The sequence below is a fragment of the Rosa chinensis genome, chromosome 6, assembly GCF_002994745.2.
Source record: "Rosa chinensis cultivar Old Blush chromosome 6, RchiOBHm-V2, whole genome shotgun sequence".
Classification (NCBI taxonomy): domain Eukaryota; kingdom Viridiplantae; phylum Streptophyta; class Magnoliopsida; order Rosales; family Rosaceae; genus Rosa; species Rosa chinensis.
The window spans coordinates 3,493,433-3,518,928 of NC_037093.1; the positions used below are offsets into that span (position 1 = coordinate 3,493,433).

General features: G+C 37.2%; 3 protein-coding genes and 1 long non-coding RNA gene across 13 annotated transcripts; 3 read left to right on the top strand and 1 right to left on the bottom strand.

Annotated features, from left to right (window-relative positions):
- The first annotated feature begins 9,779 nt into the window (after window positions 1-9,779).
- LOC112170590 (pathogenesis-related protein 1) lies at window positions 9,780-10,505 on the top strand. The gene has a single exon (XM_024307936.2). The coding sequence runs from the start codon at window positions 9,798-9,800 to the stop codon at window positions 10,290-10,292; it is 495 nt and encodes a 164-aa protein (XP_024163704.1). The 5' UTR covers window positions 9,780-9,797; the 3' UTR covers window positions 10,293-10,505.
- Window positions 10,506-15,753: 5,248 nt separating this feature from the next.
- Window positions 15,754-17,711, top strand: LOC112169133. Of its 3 annotated transcripts, XR_005802489.1 has the most exons (7): window positions 15,754-15,959; window positions 16,100-16,161; window positions 16,471-16,568; window positions 16,774-16,952; window positions 17,265-17,310; window positions 17,386-17,438; window positions 17,554-17,711. It is a non-coding gene; the product is annotated as an uncharacterized LOC112169133 (long non-coding RNA). The 3 variants fall into 3 exon arrangements; XR_005802488.1 differs by lacking the exon at window positions 17,265-17,310; XR_002924572.2 differs by lacking the exons at window positions 17,265-17,310; window positions 17,386-17,438; window positions 17,554-17,711 and having other exon boundaries at window positions 16,774-17,155.
- Window positions 17,712-17,760: 49 nt separating this feature from the next.
- LOC112170591 (ferrochelatase-1, chloroplastic/mitochondrial) lies at window positions 17,761-19,815 on the top strand. Of its 8 annotated transcripts, none has more exons than XM_040509775.1 (8): window positions 17,792-17,854; window positions 17,958-18,035; window positions 18,149-18,209; window positions 18,353-18,400; window positions 19,100-19,181; window positions 19,258-19,359; window positions 19,445-19,543; window positions 19,636-19,814. In XM_040509775.1, exons 4-8 carry the CDS (start codon window positions 18,357-18,359, stop codon window positions 19,726-19,728), a joined length of 420 nt encoding a protein of 139 aa, XP_040365709.1. In that variant the 5' UTR covers window positions 17,792-17,854; window positions 17,958-18,035; window positions 18,149-18,209; window positions 18,353-18,356; the 3' UTR covers window positions 19,729-19,814. The 8 variants fall into 8 exon arrangements, with proteins under 8 accessions (XP_040365706.1, XP_040365708.1, XP_040365707.1 ...); XM_040509778.1 differs by having other exon boundaries at window positions 17,830-17,854; window positions 18,131-18,209; XM_040509772.1 differs by lacking the exon at window positions 18,149-18,209 and having other exon boundaries at window positions 17,761-17,854; window positions 19,107-19,181; window positions 19,636-19,815.
- A 2,370-nt stretch (window positions 19,816-22,185) lies between these two features.
- LOC112170592 (26S proteasome regulatory subunit 4) lies at window positions 22,186-24,146 on the bottom strand. Its single transcript, XM_040508374.1, has 7 exons — window positions 23,884-24,146; window positions 23,482-23,563; window positions 23,071-23,078; window positions 22,920-22,974; window positions 22,542-22,772; window positions 22,278-22,398; window positions 22,186-22,196 (listed from the first exon to the last, which is right to left on the bottom strand). The coding sequence occupies exons 1-7, from the start codon at window positions 24,144-24,146 to the stop codon at window positions 22,186-22,188; spliced, it is 771 nt and encodes a 256-aa protein (XP_040364308.1).
- Between the last annotated feature and the right edge of the window lie 1,350 nt (window positions 24,147-25,496).

A 25,496-nucleotide genomic window follows, 5' to 3' on the forward strand; every position in this document is an offset into this window, starting at 1 on the left:
AAAATGTTGACAGAGGAAGATTAGCAAACTGGCAATTATTTCTTAACCAATATGATTATAATGTTGAATTAATTGCAGGAAACAAGAATCATCTTCCAGGCGCCCTAACCAGAGAAATGGCAATGTTTAGCCGAAACCCAGAAGCAGAAGAACTGGGAAAGAACAAGAAACTACTGAGGATCCTAAAGAAAAAATCCTCAAAAGATTTATGCGAAGTCCAAAAGGACTAGCCACAACTGATCAATATCCCAGGGTAAAGGATTGGCTAGCCCGTCTCAAACGGCAGACGGTAAAGGCTCATGAAGACTGTTTATGGCTGTTGCTTTGCCAAAAAGCAAACCAACTCCAACTGGAGTTATAAATGTTTTTAATTATGAATTAAGAACCTTTGCTGATCCTGTGTTCAGAACTGGCAGGAGGCTAGCTTACCACCAGAAGGAAATCTTGGATAATCTCTTATTTTCCTTTCAAGAAAGAAACAATGGTATTATGATTATGTTCCCAGCCCTGTTCGCATTGGCTGAAGAACTCCATGAAAATGCTAGACCACAGCATGAAGAAGTTCATATACAGCAGAGTGCTGTTAGAAGTGAAAAAATTCACTATCTTGAAGATCCAGAAAGTGATAGAGTTCCCATCATAGCACTGAAAGAATCAGATTGGTTTGAATTCCATAATCTAATTGGAAGCCATAATTCTGAAGACTGTTGATTACACGCATTTCTATGCATGTAATTGTATCTAAAATATGATAAATTAGTTAGTCCTCAAGTCAATTCTAATGTAATTAATCCATTTTTATTTACCTGTAGAAAATAAGCGGAGTTGCGGAAATCGAAAGAAAATGACGCGAAAATTGAGCAAAATAGAGTTTCCGATAAAATGACGAAATTGTCAATGCGGGTCAACCGTGGTCAACGCCATCAAGGGAGCGGAATCCAATTACCTCTGGTGTTATTTGCGGAAGTGCATTGAGAAGAGTGAAGAAAGAAGAAAGAAGGAAGAAGAAGAAGAAGGAAGAAAAGAAAATTTAATTAATCAAATGATTAATTGCTTATCTAATCGAATGGTTAATTAAGCAATTGCACTTTGATTAATGAAACAATTGATTGTGCAGCATTGCCCATCACGTGTGCGTGTAAGGCAGGTGGAACAGAAGAAAAAAATAATAATAATAAAAAGAAGAAGAAAGAAGAAGAATGCTCGGTGGGTTATTCTGTTCTCTCATTCTTAACTAGCACGTGCACCCTATACCCTCCTCATCTATTCACACAATTGCAGCCCTATATATACGATCTATCCCACCTCTCTCTGAGAAAACCAATAGTAGCCGCACGACCAACTGTATTCCTCCAACCCTCTTCATTGTTGCAGGACCCTATGTTGGAAGGTACGGAGTTAATGTTCAGAGTGATCATCCTCAAGAACATAAGCTTTGGCTTGTTGAAAACGGTTTTGTCCATAATCTGTGGACCAAAACAAATGATGATCTCAAAGGCCTACCCCCTATCATCGTCAACACAGTCAAAAATATCAGAAAAAATGACTGTACTCTCAGACTGAAGTTCAGATCTACTCCACCAGAATGGATTCATAGAACAAACGGTGAAGTTGAATACATTTCTCCTTATCATTATGTGAGAATTATTCAAAAAAGATATCTTCAGCCCGCCTGTGTTGGATACAATAGCCAGCCAAATTCAAGTATTCCATGGATGAAAGCCATGTCTCTTGAATACAACAAGAAGATCATCCAAGAAGATACAAAAAATACTTTTCTGACAGCAAGAGAAAAAACAATAATCACTGCTTATGATCATCCTGAAGCAATCAGCAGTGACCTCTTCATATCTCTCACAAGAAAAGAGATAGACTCGACACTGGCATGCTTACAGTGGGTCGAAAAGCTTGAAAATGACAACCACTATAAGATGTATGTAGATACAGATGTCGAAGAAAATGCAACTACTGCCAGAATGGTCAGGATAGATAGCAACTCATTTGTCCTCGGTCACAACTCAGAAACGGACGAGAACATGTGAAGCAGCAGCTGTAGAAAGCATTGAAAGCAACTTTGGACTTTTCCCAAAAGCTGCTTTTGCTTTTCAAAAAGAAAGCAGGTGAAAAGCATTTCACCTAAAGGAATTTGCTTTTGCCATCCGACCTCCATCATCAGGAGCACTCACGAAAGCAGATAATCACGGAGTTGTTCTGTACATTTTGATGTTTTGAATTTTGGTTTGAGTTCCGCTCCCTGTATAAGGAGCTTTAGCTTCTGTTGTAAGGCATTCAGAAATTGAGGAAGAATCATATTCTCTGAAAAGTAAGAAAGCCATAGTAGCAGTGTGCTCTTTCCTTTCTGTCTAGTGTGAAGAAGTGTGCTTTCATTACAAGTAAGTATCTGTAATCATTCTTATGGATAGTTAAACAGCTTCTTAGCTGTTTACCTAAGAATGAGGCTAGTTTTAGTCAGTAATTATGTTTGAATAAATATTTTCAGATTGCTCATCCACCTTGTCATTATTTTAAAGAACAATGTTTTAGTAATTAATCATCTGTTTATGCCTTATTCCTGTACTATTTTTAGGCTTAGACTTTCTTTTTTTTAGGAAACATTGACTCAGCTTAAGATAGAAACAAGCAGCAGTGATTCCGCATGTTAAAGTAACCGTTAGGTGAAAAACTTGGGCATGTTGAACGCTAGTTTTGTTTTTCTCGAAAGTATGAACATATTTTTCGAAGAAAAAGCAAAGGTTAAACCCAAAAGTTAGTATAGGACATATTAGGCACTAAGTTTAGAAAATACTACCCCTATAGGTCTTTTCCCCTAAGATTTGTGTAAATGGGCACAATACAAACTTGTTGGTGCAAGTGGGCACAATACATGTGATTTCTGGGTAAATAGGAACTAACCCTTTATCAAAACTTGAAAGTATCATCTCTAAGTTATAAAGTCACACAGGTCTCCTATTCATAGTGAGAGGTCGTGATTTCGACTTACGAAAATCTAGTTGTTGTAATTAAGAGTTGTTGATGTGATAATAAAAAATAAAAAAAAGGATTTTTTTTTCCACATGTATGAGGTTGTACGAAATTTGAATTAATTCATGATTGATGATGTAATTTGAATACCTCATTGACACTTTTTAAATTATTGGTTGTCGGTGCAAATAGTTTGGACAATTTTTATAGAAAAAATTAAATGAATAAAATTAAAGTATAAAATTAATTTCTTTTATTTGATGTAAAAAATTACATGTTCATACATAATTTGGACGGAGTACAAACTATGGAACCAAACACTCCTTTATGCATCATAAAATGTGATCTGTTGTAGCCAAGTTCTCCTCTTTTCATTTTGACCTTTAAAATAGAGAAGCCCTGCAAGTGAAATTAATCAAAATAAATATAAGTTATAGATATGAAGTATCAATCATAAGAAATATTGCGAAAAATTGAGAGAGAGAGAGAGAGAGAGAGAGAGAGAGAGGAGAAATGCTTGCATGTAGCTAGTTGCAACTATCACGTGAATTAGAAAGATGATGCATAATTGTATATCACTATTAATTTGAAGAGAAAAAAATTGCGTACTTGCTGCAGTCTGCGTTGGGATCAAGAGGTACAGGAATTGTGACCTTGCAATACTGAGGAATGATTTATTGAAGTTTTCCGACGTCAATATGAAAGGCAAGAATAATCTGCTTCATACATTCACACAGATCTAGCTCTACGTACTTGTCTGGATATAACTTTAGAAACCAATTCTTTCACAGCTCCACAGCAAGAAGCACTAGGAGTTGGAGGGCCATTTCCAACCAAAAAATCTTGACAGGGATTCAAAATGCCTGCGGTCTCATCGCATGTGAGGCCATTTGCAGGATATGGACCAATCATCAACACCATGATCACAATACCAAAAGCCAAGAGAGACCAGCAGCTAGTCATTTTCTTATCCTAGAAGAAATGAAAACTAGATGAAAAATGGATGTGCCTTTGCAGTTATCAAATATGAATTTAAAGCTCGAGTGCTAAGACCGTAATTGTATGCGTTTACTATATATCACCCAAAATAACGTCAAATTAATATCAAATCATACATATATGCTCTAGTCCACCATATATAATATAGGGCTTAGTACATATATGTGCATATTTGAATATTTTTTTAACCATGAAGCCACCAACTATTTTTTTCCCTCATAAGGCCACTAGATTAAAAAATGTGTTAAATTTTGGATATAAAAAACCAATATATTTACATAAATGCCACTAGAGTAAAAAGTCAACAATCATCTTCTCTCTCTTCTCCGGCGATGTCTCTGACCAACTCTCTGGTCGACTTCCGACCAACTCTGGCAGGTCTTCGGCCTACCTCCGGTGAGTCTCTGGCCAACCTCCGGCGACCACAAAAGCTACTGTCACTAACATCAAAAGCTACTGTCGCTAGCAACAAAAGCTACTCTGGTGAGATTTCCGGCAATCTCTGGTAAGGTAGCAAAAGATACTGTCATCAGCAACAAAAGCTACTGGCAACTTCCAGCGAGGTAACAAAAGCTACTATCACCAGCAACTAAAGCTATTGTTACAAAAAAAGTTACTATTACCAAAAAAAAAATTTCTCCCCAAAACCAAAATCTACTATCCCCACAAAAAAAAGCTATTGTCACTAACACCAAAAGCTACTCTAACCAACAGCAAATGCTACTCTCACTAACACCAAAAGATACTCTCACAAACACCAAAAGTTACTGTCACCAACAACAAAAGCTACTATCACTAACACTAGTGAGCTACTCTTACACTAAAGAACTACTCCAGTAATAGAAGTTACTCCGACCATTAACAAAAGCTACTATCACAAACACAAAAAATTTTGAAGGTGAGCGATTGTTATGGTGTCTCCTCGCCGAAGGATAGAAAATTTCGAATTCTGACCTGCAGTGGTGAATTTTGGTCGGTGACATATATTGATCGAACAACGAGTCAGATATGCTTTGATTCAGAATCGAGATCAGAGAAAACACTCGAGAAAGAGGGGGAGGTGGTGAAACGATGTCGTTTTGTTTGGCTTCGATCCGTAATAAGGCTTCTCTCTGTCGAGATCGTTCAGCCAGTGATGAGCAATCATCGGTTCCCGCCGAGGGAGAGCTTCTCACGTCAGAGATGTTCTTCGTCTACAACGCCATGGATGATAGCCACGGAGAGAAGTGAACGAGCTCATCGGAGAGAGAGAAGGTTGAATCGTCGGCAAGAGAGAGATAAGAGAGAACAATGGATCTGTTTTTTTTTTAAGAGAATGGATTGAATAGGATATTAGGTTGGTTTTGACAAGAACATCTTGTTAAATGGAAGGGTAAATTTGTCAGAGATAAAATAATTTGAAGGTGAAAGTGGCCTTAAGAAGACAAAAAGAGTTGTGTGGCCTTATGGCTAATTCGAGTTTCAAAATGACACTTGTGTGTAATTTTCTATATAATATAATAGGATTTTTGTCAATTCACCCTAATTTTAGGGATTTCTTTCCCACATATTCGATTAAGATTTTTAATCCCCATAACCGGTTTCAATCATCTCGGTTTTGGATTCGAGAGGATCAGGCTGCCCCATCGACTTGTAGTTTTGTTGTATTGATCGTAGAAATGTTCCAGAGACTTTGGGTGGTCTCAGATGAGGATTCAACTGTCGGATCGTCATTTAATTTTGAGAAACTGATTCTAGAAGCGATTCATGAGAATCTGACCGTTGGATCATCGTATAATTGTGTTTTTATGATTCGTATCTTAAGTTCAGACCTTATTGAACTTAGGTTTTTGATGGAGAGTGATCTATACTTTATCTAAGCTATAAGAGAAGACGCAGTGAGATTTAGAGGTGAGTAAATCTCACATGGTTCATCTATGAACATCGCTACCTTATTGTTCGGTTTAATCGCTAAATTGGGAAATTGTTTTATGAAAATAAAAATTTGTTTTAAATTATTTGAACTTGTTCGGCTATGGTTCATAGGTAAGTAAAATGAGATTTTAAGTATAAAAATGATTTTTCTCAAGTTTTGCGATTCTGAACTATAGTTGGTATTAGTGGCATTCCTGAGTAGATGACTACGTATATACATTTACGTGAAATATACATCTTGATGGTGTGACATTATGAGAAGTATAATAATTGTGATTTTATTTTGATTATTGTTTTGAGCATTTACTGTTTTTGGGAATGCAATATATCGTATAATTTTGTTGATTATATTGTGTTGAAAGAGTACTCGAGTTTTGCTGTAACATTTTAAGTCGCATGAGACCCTTTAAATGTTTTTGGATCTGTGGATCTGATGTCACAGTAGTGACTAGGCAAGTATATCAGGCACTACACTTTTGGCCAGGTGAGTGGTTACGATATGTTAGAGCTCTAGTCTGTCTGCCATTGTATTGCATTGGGGTAACACGTGGAGTTACTTGAGGCACATGAGTATATACATTTTTAAAAGAGAGTTTCGGGTGGTTTCTTTCTTTTATTGTCTATTGGGGGACTTGCGTTCTTACTAAATTGTGTAGTTGATTTCGGATTGCTTTAATTTATTCTTGAGTTGAGAAATTGTCAAGCATGCAGGTTTGAGTCATTTTATTTGAGTTTATTCATACGAGCTTAAAAAGCTTACCTGATTTGTTGTTTGCAACCCGGTCTACTATTCCATAGTGTAGGGGATATTCTTACAGGTCAGGACCACCAGGGTTGAGATCGAGGTGAGTAGTGCAGCAGTATTAGGTTCAAAACCTTTTTTTGTTATCATACTGTTGTTTATCTGACGAACCGCCGCATTGATGTTCTCTCTCTTCGTGTCACATTGTTGTTTATCTCGGTGGACTTGGTTTAGATTAAAAGAATGGTGGGAGTGAATTGCTGAGAATGAGGTTTGGGTTTGTGCTAGTGGCTGGGAAGAAATAATGGGACTCTAGAAAAGTCGTGATGCAACACGAATAGAATATGAAGTTGGTTAATAAAAGATAAGCTTATCTCTTTGGTTAATTAAATAAAAAAAAGCTTGAAATTTTTGGTTAGTTAAGGAGCCACGTGCTACTCCATTTTGACAAGCTTAACATATACAATTATTTTTCTTCTTCTTGCCACCCGTTACACTACACCAAAATCCTTATCAGACAACGAGAGAAAACCGTTGTGCCATCTGGAGTGCCACCGTTGTAGACCAAGCCATTGTCTGTTGAAAATTCAGACAACGGTGAAACACGGTTGTCTGAGAAACACACAGGCGACAGATATGTGTTATAAGTGTTGTGTGATAGCTCGGCAAAGGGCTCGGCAAATGTCAGGCGCAGCAGTTGAGGCGTTACCTTCAGACAACACTGCTTGTTTTGAAGCTGTTGTATGTTAAGCTTATCAGACAACAGTTTTTTTTTTTTTTTTTTTTTTTTTTTTTTTTTTTTTTGTATGATTTAGATTAGAACAACTAAGTTCTTGTCTAGTCTATTGTTTGATTGCTTGTCAGACAACATGAGTTAGAATTGTTCTGTTGTTTCATTACTCCTCACACAACAGCTTTTAGAGTAATGATGTGGTATGATTGTTACCTAATCATTGTGTGATCAGAATTGGGCAAAATTAATGCTCCATTATTACTAAATAATGGTACTGATCAATATAGAAAAGAAATTTGAATCCAATTCATCAATTGAAGTACTCCAATTCATACATTAAAGAATCACATGTGTCTACAAATGATGTATTTCCCAATCATCCATACATTAAGACACAAAAAATAATTCTAATAGCTCCTAGATATATCTATTGACAACAAACTTAGCCCTCTTATTCCACATATGCAAACACCAAACCTTCTGGTGCTCTTAACTGTTCTTCTGAGCAGAGACTTCATCATCTTTCCAAAGCTCCCAAGCTTTTACCCCTGCTCCCTTTCTCCCTTTTGGTCCTACACAGAATAGAAAAAAAAGCACAAGATTTAAACATCTAAAAAGAATGCTTAGTTGTCTCATGAAATTCTTTGCAGTCCTGGACAAAGTAGAACTTAGTACAATGACACACACATGTTCATCAAGTTATCTCAATGATCAAAAACCAGATAGCCAAAATCAACTTTATCCTTTACATAACCAGTACAATGATTATGTATACAAGAGCTTCTAAAGAGTCCAGCTCTAACCCTAAGCGGAACTACAATGAAAAACTCCACTTGCAACAAATAAGTTCCCCGCTAAAAACTGACATCTCCTCAAAGCACACAATGAAGCTCACAAAGAGCTCAGTCTCCCGCCACTACAATGAAATACAACACTAGCTGAGTACACGCAAAATTATGCCAGTAAAAGATCAGTGAACCACGCAATGAAGCATTCGACGGGTCCTTATGTGGAGAGCATCGCGAGTGGTTTGGATATGACCGGTGAAGCAGCGACAAAATACTGGAGCACAGAGAAAGCCGAATACAACTAGAACTCGAGTAATTGTATTGGTCTTGAGGAAGACGGTTACCGCCACTACGCTCAAATAGTTTGGAAGACAACAACCCAACTTGGTTGTGCGAAGGCCAAGTGTTAAAATGGCAACATGTTTGTAACTTGTAACTATGATCCTTCTGGAAATTGGGACGAGCGTCGTTACTAAAGATAAAATATATGCAGTAATAATAAGAGATGTCTAGCTAAATGTATATAAGAGGTGAGAGATGTTGGCATTGATGAATGAATATTCATCATCTAAACTCTCCCAAGAATTTTTTGACGTCACTCAGTTTTTAATGGAATTTTGGATTTTTTTAATTTTTTTGAAGTTTTTCTTATGTGAGATTTTTCGCATGGGATGTAAGGATGAAGTTATATCCTCATGGGAATAAATTGTGTTATACTTTTGATATGATTTTTCATTTTCATTTTCTTTTATTGAAAGTTGAAAGTTGAAAGTATCAGGGTTAAGATATAATAGCACGGTGAACAAAAAGAAATTAATCAAAGGCATTTTTTTTCTGATATACCCTATGAGGTTTGTACAAAATTTGAATTAGATTGATGACTTGATACACATTTACGCAAGCATACGTATCAATCCATTACTTGAACATCACAATATTTTTGAAAACGGGGTGTCAATCCATTACCATAACGAAAATGTATTTAACAACGCAAACATGACCCACTCTTGCGAGCTAAGTCAAAATCGAGCCATGCAATGTACGTAACCTTAGAGCTACCTAAATTGTAATACCATAAAATAAGCACCAAAACTAGAGTAACAATGACAATGTTAGAGTTATAGACCAAGGTCCGCCCTAACTTATTTGAAAGCACTTGACCTTCCTATGTAGAAGGGGCACTCCAAAGATCGATCTATACTAATTAAATGAGCCCAAAGTACCAAGTTATTGGGTCAAACCAATAACCTAACAAGATATCTCAGTTCACTAACCCAATAATACTACCTCTAGGCCCAAGGCCTAATAGAATGCAACAACCTTACTAGCAAAGCAGGCCTAAGGTCAAATTCCACAAAAAACTATTACCAAGCAAATGAACATAATTGTATATTACTAATGATAGAAAAATATTAACTTAAGGGGAGAAAAATTTGAATAATGTAGTCGTCTAGCTCAAACTCATAAAATTTATAACCTACTCTATTATGAGTCAAACTAGCTTGTATGGCGTGGGCGCATTCCTAGCAAAATATGGCGAGAAACCATTAATTTCTAACGATCTCTCTCCCACCGAGTCTTAGGAATCTACACTATATATATGCCTCTGGTCCAACTATTATTCTCATATGCTGCTAAAATGGGGTTCAACAAACAAAACTTAATAACCGTATGCTCCGCAGCTTTGATCCTAATTACTTATGTCCCTCTAGCAAGTACAGTAGAAGACGACAGTGGCTTCCTCAAAGCACACAATGAGATTCGCAAAGAGCACGGTCTCCCGCCACTGCAATGGAATAAAACCTTAGCTGAGTATGCACAAAATTATGCCAATAAAAGATCTGGGGACTGCGCAATGGAGCATTCGGATGCTCCTTATTCTGAGAACATTGCGAGCGGTTTGGGTATGACCGGTGAAGCAGCGACAAAGTACTGGTGCACCGAGAAAGCCGAATACGACTACAACACAAATAAATGTACCGGTCCTGAGGAAGACGGTTGCCGCCACTACACTATTATAGTTACGAGGATAACAACCCAACTTGGTTGTGCAAGGGCCAAGTGCAAAAATGGCGATATGTTTGTATCCTGCAACTATGATCCTTCTGGAGAGCCAGACGAGCGTCCTTATTAAACATACTATATATGCAATAATGGTCTATGAGTTTTGCTCCAAAAAGGGATCAAAACGATTATTAATAATTGTCTACCTAAATGTATATAAAGGGTCTGATGTTGGCCATGATGAATCGGTATTTCATCATTTAAACTCACCTAAGGATTTCTTGGCACTCAGTTTTTTAATGCAAGTTTTAATGTTGTAAAATTTTTGAAGTTTTTATTCTTATGTGAGATTTTATGCATGGTTTGTAAGAATGAGGTTATACCCTTAAGGGAATAAATTGTGTTATATTTTTGAGATGATTTTTCATTCTCGTTTTCTTTTATTGAAAGTTGAAAGTATCGGGGGAAGGATATAAAGGCCTGGTGAACAACACGAAATGAACCAAATGAATTTTTTTTTTTCTGATGTATGGGGTTAGTACGAAATTAGAATTAGATTGTTGATTTTGCAGGCTCGAGTAGATCGTGAACACTTTTTATTAATTTTGGATTATCATACTAATTGCATTGGTGCGAGTTCTTCTGGTGCCCGGATTTTTGTTAATGGGCAGACAACCCCCCCCCCCCCCCCCCCGCGGGCACAGGTACCATGAGGGTTATCTGCTTCCATCTCTGTAGGCACCTTCTTGCAGCAAAAACCACGTTGGTAGGTGATTATACGAGAACTGAAGGAGATTGTGACAGCTTCCGTAGAGTCTGTTGTTGGTAAAAGAAGGAAGAGGTTGATTGAGATGTCAGCCTCTCCAAAGAATCTTCGAGTGAGCCTTGCAATGGGCATGAAGAATCTTGACACTGAAACATAAGGTTGATCACTGTGGCTCCTGCGGGGACCGTTAAGAATGATAAGACAGGTAAGTCGATAGATAGTCAAAATAAGCGGCCATAGGGTATAGCCTGGAAGAGAAAAATTTCTTAACATAATGAAAGTTCTGAGAAGAAGAAAAAGTTGAAGGCTAGGAAGAATCTTTTAAAACAAATAACAAGAGCTTCTAAAGAGTCCAGCTCTAACCCTACGGGGAACTACAAAAAAAAAAAAACTCCATTTGTGACGAATAAGTTCCTTGCTGAAAACTGACATTTCGTCTTTATAGTATTTCCACTAGAAAATTCTTTTCGCCCTCAATTTGTTGGAGAAAGCTCGACTAGAAAAGTTTGAACAACGAAACAAATATTTCCTTGCCAAACCATTTTCACAATGAAATTAATTTTTCTCATCGTTATTCTTAAGCAACAATATTTTTCCTCACCCAAACTCTATTTTTTTTTTCTCACTAAAAATGTCTGGGATTACAAAATAGTCATTAAATATATTTTTTGACAAACTTGATTTCGTTGCTAAATTATGTATTCCTCACTAATGATAATTAATAATTAAAAAATTTTAACTACTGTTTTTGCGACGAAAATATTTTCTTCATTATAAATAGCTTTGGATGAGGAAGTTTTTCCTCACTCTAAAACGTTTTCAGTGAAATTTTGTTTCATCGTAATACATATCATTTTAGCAAGAAAAAGTTTTCTCCCTAAAAATACTCAACAATGTGGAATGTTTTTTCCAACGGTTTAGGAAATGAAGTTTATAGTGAGGAAATAGTCAATTTGTTACAGTAATCTGCATATTACTATATTACCTGTCGGCGGTGCATATTATTTCATTCTACAAAGAGGATTCTTATTTTTAAACTAGTCAAATGATCAGCAAAATAATAAAGGAAATAAAAGAACATAGCAAGAATTTTGGAACCGAAGAACCTTATATTGCAGCAAACATGGATGCATATGGTAACTTCACATATGGTTTACAGTATAAAACTCTCTTGGTAGTTCATTATTCTCAAACTTGAAGGAAATGATCTAAACCTTCATTTCAAAGGCAAAAGCACATACTAGCAGCTTTAACTCTTATTCAAGAAAGCTTAACGACACAAGCCTTTTACTTCCTTGTGGACAAAATTAGCAGCAATTTGATCTTCATCAAGGGAAACAATGCTGAATTTGGATACAGTAGCGACAACATTTGTCAAATATGCAGGTGCTGCGACCAATCTCAGTATAAGGTCGTCGATCTCTTGCTCCAAACCACCAGCCTTGAGTGCGTATTCAAAGGAATTAGTCATCAATCCACCACTATAGCCCGAGTCACAAGAACCATATTCTTCTGGGCCACAATGTAAAATGTACATGCTCGATCATTATAAGGCAATGTCATGCCATCATAACAATGAAGTCAAATACAAATTATACCACCTGTGCGGAAAACTTTGCAAATATTATAAAATAAATGTATGTGATCCTACTTGAAATCGCAATAGACATAAAAAAAAGGCACCTAAGTCCTAACAAATAGGATTATAAGGATTATGTGCGTGATAACATTCCACAAGCTGCTGCTCACTTTTTTTGGTAGGTCTCTCTTTTAATTTGATTTTTCATTTTCATAAATAGGCGCATTTTTTCCTTTATTGCCGCTTAATTAGATCTTTTGATTAATTTCAGTTTACTCCCCTGAGGTTTGGGGGTGTCATCATTTCACCCCCTCTCCTCTCAATTTTGAATTTTTAGCCCCTGAACTTTTCAATTTTGCTCAACCGTATCCAATGTCTCATTTTCCGTCCAAATTGGACGTTAAATCAGATCTTGAGGCCCACTTTAAGGGCTAAAATGGTTAATTCAAGATAAAAAAAAATAAAAAAAAGATTCTAGCTCTCTCTCTCTCTCTCTCTCTCTCTCTCTCTCTCTCTCTCTCTCTCTCTCTCTCTCTCTCTCTCTCTCTCTCTACCATGGCCCCCGACCAAGATGACGTCATTGACGAGGATGTTGACTACTCCGCCTCTCCTTTCTCCACCTCCGATGGTGTCACCTCCCGACTCAAAGAAACCATCGCAGCCGCCAATCCCTTGTTCGACGATTGCGTCGCCACCAAGGACATCCACCTCTATCCTTTTACTTCTCTATCTATTCGAATCTTCCTCCCTGAATCCGTTCTCAACCCGCCGGAGCCCTCCTGTAAATCTAGGGTTTGACCGCCCGATCTGAATTCTCCGGTCGAGTCCGAACGAGCCGTTCCATCCTTCCAACCGCAACAGCTGCTGCAACGCGGTGGTGGCGAATACGTTAAGAACTGAGACGAGGAGGAACAACTACGGCTTCAGCAACTTCGTCGAGGGGTTGAATTTGAGGGCCGGAGTCGGCTTCAGGGTCTACAGAGGGTACTCGCCGGGTCAGACGAAGCAAAAGATTATAGCCACTGATTCGATTAAGTTCGAATAAGAGAAGTCAACAAGTCCACCAGTGATGCGAAATCTAGAGTTTCGTCGCCGATATCCTCCTCCCCAATGCTCTGTTTGGTTACTCTGAGACCAACAAAAAAAGTAGAGAAGGGGATTCTTGTGTTTTTATGGTGACTGATGAAATTTTTTGTGTTTGATTGGTTGGGGAAGCAGGCTGATGTTGCTGTAATGTGGTTTGCATTGCTTGCGGTCAACGTTTTAGAGTTGATTAGAACTGTGAGTTGATTTCTGAGTTTGAGTTGATTTCTTTCCAGAAGATAACAGGTCGTACTGAATCGTGGTCATCGCTGGCGTGGTAGGGGTAAGCAGAGCATGGAACGCTATAGTGACGGTGGGAGGAGAAATGGTTTTAGGGAGAGAGAAAGGAGAGAGGTCGAATATGTTTTTTTTTAATCTTGAATTGACCATTTTTAAAGTGGGCCTCAAGATCTGACTTAACGTCCAATCTGGACGGAAAATGAGACATCGGACACGGTTGAGCAAAATTGAAAAGTTTAGGGGGTAAAAATTCAAAATTGAGAGGAAAGGGGGTGAAATGATGACACCTCCAAATCTCAGGGGGGTAAACTGAAATTAATCCTAGATGTTTTGAATCCAGGAGGATTGTTGTATCTCCTTTTGTTTTGTTTTAACTTTTTTCTTTTAACTTGTTTGTAGGTAGTTTTGGGTTCTATTTTAGATTAATTCTTGCGTTTTGTGGTTGTGCTAGTGGCATCTTACAAAACACCACTGATCGAGTGATGACGTTTTTCACCCGCATCTGTCACATTAATTCACTACTCAGGAGGTCGAGTTTATATTAATCCTTCACAGGTTCAGAGCCGATACCCAGATAGTATGACGAGGCTGCCTTACGAACATTGTTAGCACTTTGTTGGGTTAAGAGTCTCCTTGGTCTTTGAGACCATTGTTCCAATCTCATAGCTAGTGTATTGATTATACACACATGTTATCATATCTAAAACACTAGAATTAAGCTAATCCTCATGTTAATTATTATGTAATTAATCCACTATTAATCCACTTTTATTTATTTTGTAGAAAATAAGTGGAGATGCGGAAATCGAGATGAAATGACGCGAAAATAAAGCAAATTGGAGTATTCCAACAAAAGGATAAAATATGAGGGTGTCGGTGGTTAATAAAATATGAAATGAGAAGGTGCTTGCTTAATTAATTAGTTAATCAATTGCTTAATTGGTTAATTAAGCATTTGAATATGCATGAACATTTGGTATAATTGGTCTTTCCAATCTTGTGCTGACATGTGGCATTCACCTTGTTAATCAAACCAATGCAGCAGCCAACCACGTGAGAGAGACCAATCATGGCTCATTTTTCTTCTCCCTTTGTCTTGACGCCCAAACACACCGCATCACAGGAATTATTCCCAAAAAACCTTATCTTCTCTTCTCTTGGACGAGCAGCCAACCATAGAGACCACTCATGTATAAATTGATCACACTATTATCACCTGGAGGGAGAACGGCACCACCAAAAAAGAGGCAGCCCTTTGGGCTGCTTTCTTTCCCCTCCTTCTCCATTTTTTTCCTTTTTACCAAGAGCCCACTATGCCAATAATGCCTTCAGACAACACATTTCAGACTACAGAATTTTTGTTTTCTGTCGTCTGAATCTTTTAAACTTCTTTAGACGACATATAAATTAATTATGTAGTCTGAATAGCATGAGAATCCATACTATTTCACTTTTTAGTAAGTTAGAAAATTAAGACGACAGATATCTGTCGTCTGAAAGAACTGATAAATTTGCATGAAAAAGTGGAAAATTAGGACTACATTCATATGTCGTCTGAGTAAACGGGAAACTAGTGGAAAATTAGGACTACATTCATATGTCGTCTGAGTAAACGGGAAACTGAAAGCTAATTTGCTAATCTAAAGTATTCGATCCCTCCCTTGGCTATTTCAGTTTTTTCATCTTTTTAGTAAGTTAGAAAATTAAGACGACAGATATCTGTCGTCTGAAAGAACTGATAAATTCGCAATGAAAAAGTGGAAAGTTAGGACAACAGATATCTGTCATCTGAGTAAACGAAAGACAAGTAGAAAATTAAGACAACATTCATATGTCGTCTAAGTAAATGGGAATAATCTATAGTATTCCCAGTTCCCTCCCTTAGCTAAAACAGAAAAACTCGGGCTTTCCCACTCATTTTGCTAGGACCTTTCCCCTTAGCTGAAAAAAAAAAAAACCAACCCTAGATCTAAGAACACAATTGCCGCCTCTCACTCTCAGTCAATCTCTCCCTCGCATGCTCTCACACTCTCATGAACCTCAATCCCTCAATCCACCCTCAATCCCTTTCACCCTCTCCAGTTCACACACACTCCCATCCTCCTGCGATTCCGGCAAAGCAAGTTTGGGTATGTCGTCTGAGTAATTTTCAGATTCCCTCTTTACCCATATCAAATTCCCTCTTCGTTTCATTACAACAGAACAAAAAGAACAAATGGGTTTCCTCTACTTCAGCTCTCCTTGACCTAATTTCTTTATATCAACGCAGATAGAAGCTTGAGGACTGAACCCTAACTCCAAAATCAAGACCAGAGAAGCTTCGACTTTCAGGTACTCTCTTCTCTCCCTAATTTTCAATTGGTGGGTGTTCAAATTTATGGGTTTGTGGTAGGGATTAGTGTTTATATTTGTGGGTACTGTTGAAATTGCTTCCTCATGCTCTTGTTCTTGGAAGAGAGATCTCCGGTCTTGAACGAGCTCGTCAAGTACTATAGGTTCCCTTTAAATTTTCTTCTTTGCACAGAATCAGGCAAATCCAAATGCATTTAATCATTTAAGTGTTGGGAAGCACTATTAGTTTTACTAATTCAGTCACAATTAGATGACTAAATGATCCCAGTTTGATGAGTTTTTTTGTAGGGTTGATTTTAAATAGGGCCTACAGAAGAGACATTTCAAATCATGAGATCACAATTTGGATGGTCCTCACATGTTGTCCTCAGAGCCTTCAAACTTAGGTCCTAACCAGATCATCTCGGTGTTTTTGCATCTGTATATGTATGCTTCACACGCACGCGCACGCACACGCACAAATACGCATATATATATATATATGTGTGTGTGTGTGTGTGTGTGTGTGTGTGTGTCTATCAGATGCAAGTCATTGTGCTCCATTAGTCATTGTATTGTTCTCAGTTGTACATCTTTGTGTTGAAAGGGCAGGGCATGTTGCTGGTGTACAGACGATTATGAGTGCTAGGCTTCCTATAATCAAGCTTGTAGACTGTGGAACCGGAATTGAGTGTGATTTATCAATTGAGAACAGGGATGGCATTGTAAAATCCCAGATTGTCTACATAATATCTAGAATTGACGGAAGGTTTCAGAAACTGAGTTTTATGGTAAAGAACATATAACTCATGTCTGATTTCTGATGTTTGACTGTATAAAAGTAACACTTTCTCCTTTACTGTTTACCCGACAGTCTCAATTTATCTTGCTAAGTTCACGACATGTTGAGTCTAACACTATACACGTTTTAAAACCCCATTTATATCTACTACTTGTTTTCAAAGAAACACTCGATATATATATATATATATTTTTTTTTTTTTGCTGGAAGGCGCTATACTTTTCGATATATTTTTGATGATGTACGTTAACATTTGAATCATCTGCCCCCCATAGATATCTACAGTACAACTTGCTGGAAGGCGCTATACCACCAACCTTGGGTTCACTAGTGAATCTTCGGCAACTGTGAGTAGATGACCTCGATCATGTCTTTTCTTTGAATTACTGCTATCTCCTAATTTGTCTGGGATTAATTTACAGGTATCTCTACTTCAATAGGTTATCAGGCTTAATTTGAAATCCCTCAGCGGCTTGTAAGTTTTTACTTCCCCCTTCTTTCCCTCATAAACAGCTCCTTGTGCGAAAAGTTTATGAGCTGGAACAATAGAAATTGAAAGTGAAAATATTGGATCATCTTTGTTGTTGCAGCTGGGCCACAACCAATTCCTTGAATGATAAATTTCCGGACACTTATGGGAACCTTACGAGTCTAAAATATTTGTAGGTGTTTCCTGTTTTAAGTTTATTAGGATACTCCAAGTCTTTTCAATTTCTACATGTAACCTGATTGTCATTTCTTACGAGTAATTAAGGATACTGGTATTGGGATGCATCCCATTGGTGTCTGAATTTTAGGGATACTGGTATTGGGATGACGAAGGAGGAACTCATTGACTGCCTTGGTACCATTGGTCAGAGTGGTACTTCAAAATTCTTGACGGCTCTGAAGGTCTCTCTCATAATGCATTGTTTTGCAGTCTACTGAATCTTGTTTTTGTTTATTGATGCTTTTGAATCTGATCTTTGTGCTTATATCTTGTTTGGAAAATAAGGATCTTGGTGCAGACAACGGTTTGATTGGTCAATTTGGTGTTGGGTTCTATTCTGCTTTTCTTGTTGCTGACAAGCAGGTGCAGTTTTGGTTTCACACTTTTTTTAGTCTTATGCCTTGTAAAAACTATCTGCTCATGGTTGAGCTTCTAGTCTAGATGACTGTCTTGAGCAGTAGCTCTTATGTGATTAGGGTAGAAACTGATCCAGAAAATATCATTAGCCGTGGGACGCAGATCAAACTATATTTAAGGGTACCTTACCTCCTTCATTTCTTATTTCATGACATTTGTTCATTTTGCATGTGCCTGTGTTGTTTGTTGGCCAATGAATGTGTGTTCAATTCTTTTTTTCAACACTATGTCTGGATGGCCATCTTATATTTTTCTTCTTGCAGCCTGATGACAAGTATGAGTTCTCAGAGCCTGCCCGGATCCAGAGTTTGGTAAAGAATTACTCGCAAATTTTTCCAACATCAAATTTTTCAAAAAGACCTGTTGTATTATTCACTAAATCACTGTACAATTTCAATCTTGCTACATCTATTTTGTTATAACTACTGGCGCCTGACCTTTTTTGTAGGAAGCTCACATACAAAGTTGCAGTTGCTGGCTTCTTTGTTGTGGCTTCTTTTGCAGACATTATTTATTTATAATGTCAGTGATATCACAAGTATTAATTATGTGGGATTATTGAATTTACATACAAGTTTCAGATACTTACTGGGACTCTCATGTTGAGCTGTTTGAAGTTAATGTTTGTGGATTTGGAAAGACAAACTCCTAGACTGGTGTCTTGCACAACATGAACTGAATACGACCTTAAATAGTGGATTGTGGAACAATTGCTGCTACAATAGTCAAGTTTCTGTTTTCAGATTACATGGTCTTTATTTTCTTACCTTCATTTTTTCCCCCTGAAATAGACTTGTAGAATTGGCATGCATTGGATTCCTCCTTTGGTTTTTGTTTATACATTTTGATTTTGCTGTTATATTGAAGTTTACATTTGTTATCTATTTCGAATGCAATTGTTGGAATTGTAAAAGTTATTAGAACCTATTGTTTGTTTATTTGTCTTTAGTTTTTATAATAGTGCTTTTGTGTGAGGACCATATTGATGTAGTTAAATTAATTAATTATAGTTTGCAGGGGTTGATGTTAAACAGGGAAGGGTATGCTTCTATAGGAGGTGGTTCACCCTTGTGTAAGATGACAGATGAGCAGGTAGATATAATGCGGCTGAGTCTGTTCTGTTCATGAATTTTTGTGGTAAAAAGTTTGTTTACTACGTGATATACAGGCAAATGCACTGAAAATGGCTTTGGAATCAAAGGACATGCCGGTGAATGTCTATGTGGGAATGCGGTACTGGTTCCCGTTCACTGAGGAAGCAGTTCATCAAGTGAGTGTTCCAAGTCTTGTAGAAATAATGTGTAATGACTAGGTTGGTTGTAGAAAATATATTGTCCATCAGATAACCAATGAAGTTTGCATTTTGCAGCTTCGGGACTCAACAAATACATGTAACCCTTTATATGACTGCAATTGCTTCCCAGTCCACTTTGGTGCAAAAACCTATTGTCAAGGTACTTAACTTACACTTTGATGCATGAGAGGCCTTTCAGTATTGAATAAATTGGTCTAAGTTCATCGCCTTCGTTTGATGTAACAATTGCAGGTCTTACCAGAAAATGGCCTGGAGGTTAGGTTATCAGGGTCAGAAGTAACAGGGAGCCCTCCTACAACTGTCACCCACAATGTTGAATATTGATTGGAGATGTAGGGTTATTCTTTACTGCAGTGCGTACTGATATCCAATTTATGCTACTGATGGAAATGTACTTTGGAAATGTACTTTGGTGGATTAATTTATGCAATGTACTTTGGTATCAGTTAATGTACTTTGGAAATGTACTTTGGTGGGTTAATTTATGCAATGAGGAATTGATCTTATAATTAATCTGCCTTTTTGATGACTACTGTACAGAAACGCGAAGTTTTATTTTCTATCAGACAACATAAAACTGAAGTTCAATTGATTATCAAACAACAGAAATGCGAAGTTTTATTTTCTATCAGACAACATAAAAACTTAAAACTGTGGTTGGAATACAAAACAGACGACATAAAAATAAAGTCTTACAACTATTTAGACGACAGATGAGCATATTTTCTATCAGACAACATAAAACTGAAGTTCAATTGATTATCAAACAACAGAAATGCGAAGTTTTATTTTTTATCAGACAACATAAAAACTTAAAACTGTGGTTGGAATACAAAACAGACGACATAAAAATAAAGTCTTACAACTATTTAGACGACAGATGAGCATATTTTCTATCAGACAACATAAAACTGAAGTTCAATTGATTATCAAACAACAGAAATGCGAAGTTTTATTTTCTATCAGACAACATAAAAACTTAAAACTGTGGTTGGAATACAAAACAGACGACATAAAAATAAAGTCTTACAACTATTTAGACGACATATGAGCATAATTTACCCAATTATAAGTGATTTACAAACAACAATTAAATGTCGTTAAAAATGCATTCAAACGATAGATTGTCAAACAAGTCTTTATTTTGGTAACTTCAGACAACATATATATGTGTTCTTATTTGTTTTCAGACGACAGAGATTTTATTAAAAGTTTGTACCTCATTTCAACAACATTAATATGTCGTTGTATGTGATTAATAACTACAGAAAGTTCCAAATCCTTCAAAGTTGGGTTGTTCAGACGACAGAGCCTTACGAAACTTCTGTAGTCTGAGTGAGAACAGACGACAGAGGATATCTGTCGTCTGATGCCATAAGAGATGACAGCTGGATAGACTACAGATAATTTGCATATCAGACGACAGATATCATCTGTCGTCTGAAGCTATTATTGGCATAGTGGCCACACCACTTCACCAAAATTCCTCCTTCTCATCTTTTCTTCGCCTCACCAAGATCCACACTTCCTCACTAAGATCCACGTCACCAAAATCCATCTTCTGATCAATTTCACAAGATTCAAAGGGGAAGCACTTCAAGCATAAGGGGTTTAATCACCACTTGGGTAAAAGGGAGAAATTATCATTCCAAGGCTTGTTATGTTTGCTTTTTAGCATTTGTAACTTGTCTTTGTTGTTCTCTCTCTTCTATACCTTTTCCTCTTTTATTTATATGAAATTGATGGAATTGATGATGTATATATTTATGGGTAGTGAGTAGAAATTTTGTTGGGGGTTAGGGTTGTGTGCCCTAGCCCAAATTTCACTACTAGAATTATGGCCTCAGACATCGGCCAAAAACCGATGAGAAACAAAAACCCAACCGATGTCTTAGTGGGTGATGAGAAAGGTCCGGAAAATCCAGACATCGGTTTTTAGCCGATGTCTAGTATTAATTTAGACATCGATTGGTCATTATAAAACGATGTAAATAGATTTAAATGATAACAAACTTGCATGTTTTACTATTGTTAAACCCTCATTTTATTGTATTTAATGCTTAAAGAAATAAAGATCATACAGCACAACTATGCATTTTAACATCGTTATTCATTTAAAAACGATGACTAATACTGTTTCACACATCGGTTTTCTGATATTTATCGATGACAATACTTATATTGGACATCGATCTCTATCTAAAACACGATGTGCACTAGCTTGTGCACATCGGTTCAAACATAATAATTCGATCTCCTATGGTTAATGGGACATCGATTTTCATTTTGAGACTGATGTATCTCTCTCAATGGACATCAGTTTTTATGGTTATAACTGATATAAACCTTATGTATAGACATCATATTCTTTAGATGAGGATGATGTCAACAAAATATGTAGCTGCTGCTATAAAATGCAATCCACATTTGACAGGAGTAATTTGAATATTGGGATATCTGTCCAAAATCATTATCCTTGATAGTTCATAAAATAGGCAAAATAAAACCCCAATTAACCTACTACAAGCTAGGCTAGCCTAGCAATTACTATTGTGGTTTTGTGCACAATTGCTGCAGTCACTTCATCTACTACAAAAAGGTTAAACAGTCACAAGCCTTACTCAAAATCAAGAAACTAGTCAAAATCTACTGCAAAGTTTGTAAGTAGTCGGCCACTTAAATAATAGTTTGTTCATTGTCTTCCCACCAGAGTTGATGAAGTCAACATCATCTACTGGTAATCCACAGTAATGAAGCAGCAGCCTCATCATTTAGTCCATATCAAGGCTTACCTACAAACAAATATGAGCAGTTAAATTTCAAAGAGATTGCAAAGAATATATTTACCTCTAGACCACTAATTACCTACAAACTTGAAGCTCCAGTTTGAGCATCAAACCTTGCAGTAGCTATAGTATCAACCTCATCAATAAAGATGATGGCAGGTGCATTCTCCTTGGCAAGACGAAAAACATCACGAACCATTCGTGGACCCTAGACAAAGAAATCAAAATTATAATAAGAATTACTACATAAATCGAAATCTCCTACACTGGCCTCAGAGTATTCGTTGTTCCAAGATGAAAGATATAAAAGTAGAGTAGCCCAAGTAAGAAACGTTTTACGGATTATCCTACCTCACCCAAATGCTTCTGAACAAATTCTGAACCAACAACTCTAACGAAAGCAGCCGCTGTATGGTTAGCCACAGCCTTAGCTAGCATTGTTTTACCAGTTTCAGGTGGGCCATAGAGCAATACACCACGTGGCGGATCTATTCCAATCTGTTTGTATAAGTCATGGTGAGTAAGTGGAAGTTCCACTGCTTCACGGATTTCTTGCTTCTGAATATCGCATCCTCCAATATCCTAAAACATAGAACACGATAAATCAGTATCGGTAGTACAGCATCATGTTATTATGAAACGAAACGGCCCAATCGGAATTTAGCAAATAGACGAAGTATGGCAAAACACATATAGCATTTGAAAGACCATTTATGGCAAAACACTAACCTGACAGTTACCATCTCCTTGAACCTTATGCTCAACGACGCCATATAATTGCAATCTACATTCAAAGGCGATAAATACGTTTAACACACCCCAAAGACAACAATTGGAAGAACTTATACGTGCTCTAAAAATAACTGTAAACGCTACTGACATCTCCAGCTGCCCAAATCTAGAAGAAAGCATCAACATGCATTATTATTGAATAATTGCAAGGCGAGTCTAAAATTTTAATATAACTACTCAATATAATAGAGAAGTTGACTTTGTCACAGAATACTAAACAAATATAGAATAGAAGCTCTACTTGCAATTGCTTGGTCACCTAACAGAGAGAAAACTACACTAGCAATATTTGTGAAAATATATCTGCCCAAGTAATCACAATTGAAATCTTTGAAAGCAGAAGAAAAGATCGAGCCATGCGAAATGGAGCTAGAATATTCATTTTGTTCATCAAGTGCAAAACCTAAAATGCAATGATTTTGTGTTAACAAGGTAGATATTCAAATTATGGGAGTTGAAGGATACTGTTACAGTAGCTATGCATGAGATTGGAGAGAACCTGAGTATTAAAGCGACGAACAGCAATAAGAGCATTTACAATGTTGGTCAGAATATTTCTATCTGGTGGTGGGTAAGCATACCTGTAATAGAAGATTCATTATGTATAAGCAAAGCAGTTTGTCTGTCATAGACACAGTCATAAACTGAAATGAAAATCATATATCTAACTTTTATGACGTGAGATAATATGTTCAGGAAGAAAAAGGTTAGGCAATTGGTTATTGTCTGATATTAACAAGGTCAATCTTTAAACAAGTAGGGTTTCTCTGTTGCCTCAGTTAATTAGTTACAAATAGGTTGAAATAGCAAGATCCCTGCCTGGCAGCCATAACCAAATACGATCTGACAGGGAAACATGATTCATATATAGGACACCATCATAAGCTATATACATACATACTCAAGGTGAGGAGGAAAGTAGTAATCTACACCAAGCCTCGGGGCAATAGGCTCTGATCTTGAAACTTCAGTTTCTTCAGTCTCCCTTTTGATGTAAGGATTGTACCCGGAAGATGATGTGGAAGTGGGAGGCACAGAAACTGAATCCTTCTTGCCATCCTGCAATGGCTTACCACTATTGCTAGTAGCCCTCTCCACTTTTAACACCTTCCCAAGAAACCTCAGCCTACCCAAACAAAATTCCACCAACCCAATTAGCAACATTACATTACATTATCAATACATAACACATTTACTTTGTATCAATCACGAAAACGAGAATGTGACATAGTTTGTCATACCCATTCAACTAACGCTGTGCTTGGTAAGCCAAGCCTTCATGTTGGAAATCCACAAAGGCACAATTTCTCATCCTGTAGTTCTATTCAAACATTACAACAAGAGCAAAAACGATAAAAGAAAGAAACAAGAACAATTGAAAAAGAAGATAAGGGAGTAGTATGGACCTGCCGGTAGGAGAGCAAGAGCGAACAGAAGAAGCACCATAGTGGGACAGAACCGGAACAGGGTCTCTTCAGAAATGCCTTCTGGAAGGTGACGAATCAATAGACTCGCCCTACTGCTACTTGGTGGTTCTTTAAAACCCATATGTTGGTCTTGTTGTTGCTGTATTGCCTTAAGTCTCGAAATTGAGATATGGGTTTAGTCGAACACGGAGATTGAAGCTGAAATTTGTTGGTTCGGGCTAGTACCTATTGGTGAAATTTCAAGGGATGATTAAAAACCTAATCGGAAATTAACCAACTTTGCTACTAAGAACCATTTAGCACCGTGATTAAGAAACTGGTTTGAATCCGAAACGTAACCTAATTAGAACCCATGTGATAACTTACAGCAATTTCAGTACGCAGCAATGTGATTACTTCGGAAATAATCAAAATAGCAACATACATGAAAAAAATTAAAAATGAAAAAACAATCCAACTTTTTTCCAGTACCAAACCAAAGCTTTAGCAAATTTTATTCTTTTCTTAGAAATTAGGACTGACAACTGAAAGCCCAAGCTTCATTCACCAGATCTAGATCCATCGGAACAAAGAATCTGAATGCATACCATTTCACCTACTAAAATCTCCAAGTACGATCCATAGATAAGAAACTTAGCTAAACCTATCCCTCTAATATAGTTTCTCTACAACCCAACGATTCCAAACAAATCCAAAATCGGAAATCGAAAAATCCAGTTCACGATAGAGCTTAGAAAAAAAGCAAAGGATCACGAAGCTTACACTTTCCACAGGCGAGCTTACGCTTTTCCGTGCAGAAGATGTTGTAAACCTTGTTCTTCAACGAACTCGGCGAAACGCTTTGGAGGCGAACTGTGAAGAGTTTAATAGGGTTTTGGCGGAAGCAAAATCAACTCAGGTCAGGTCGGAGAACCAGCTCAGGTCAGACAACGAACTGCTGAAGAAGAAGGAGCGCGCTGAAGTCAAAGTGAGAATGAGGTCGACGGGAAGGAGGAGGCACGCGCTGGAGTCAAAGTGAGAGATAGTAATTAGGGTTCGAAAGTTTCAGACAAAGCGAAAAATGTTTAAGTGTTGGGGGGAATGAAAA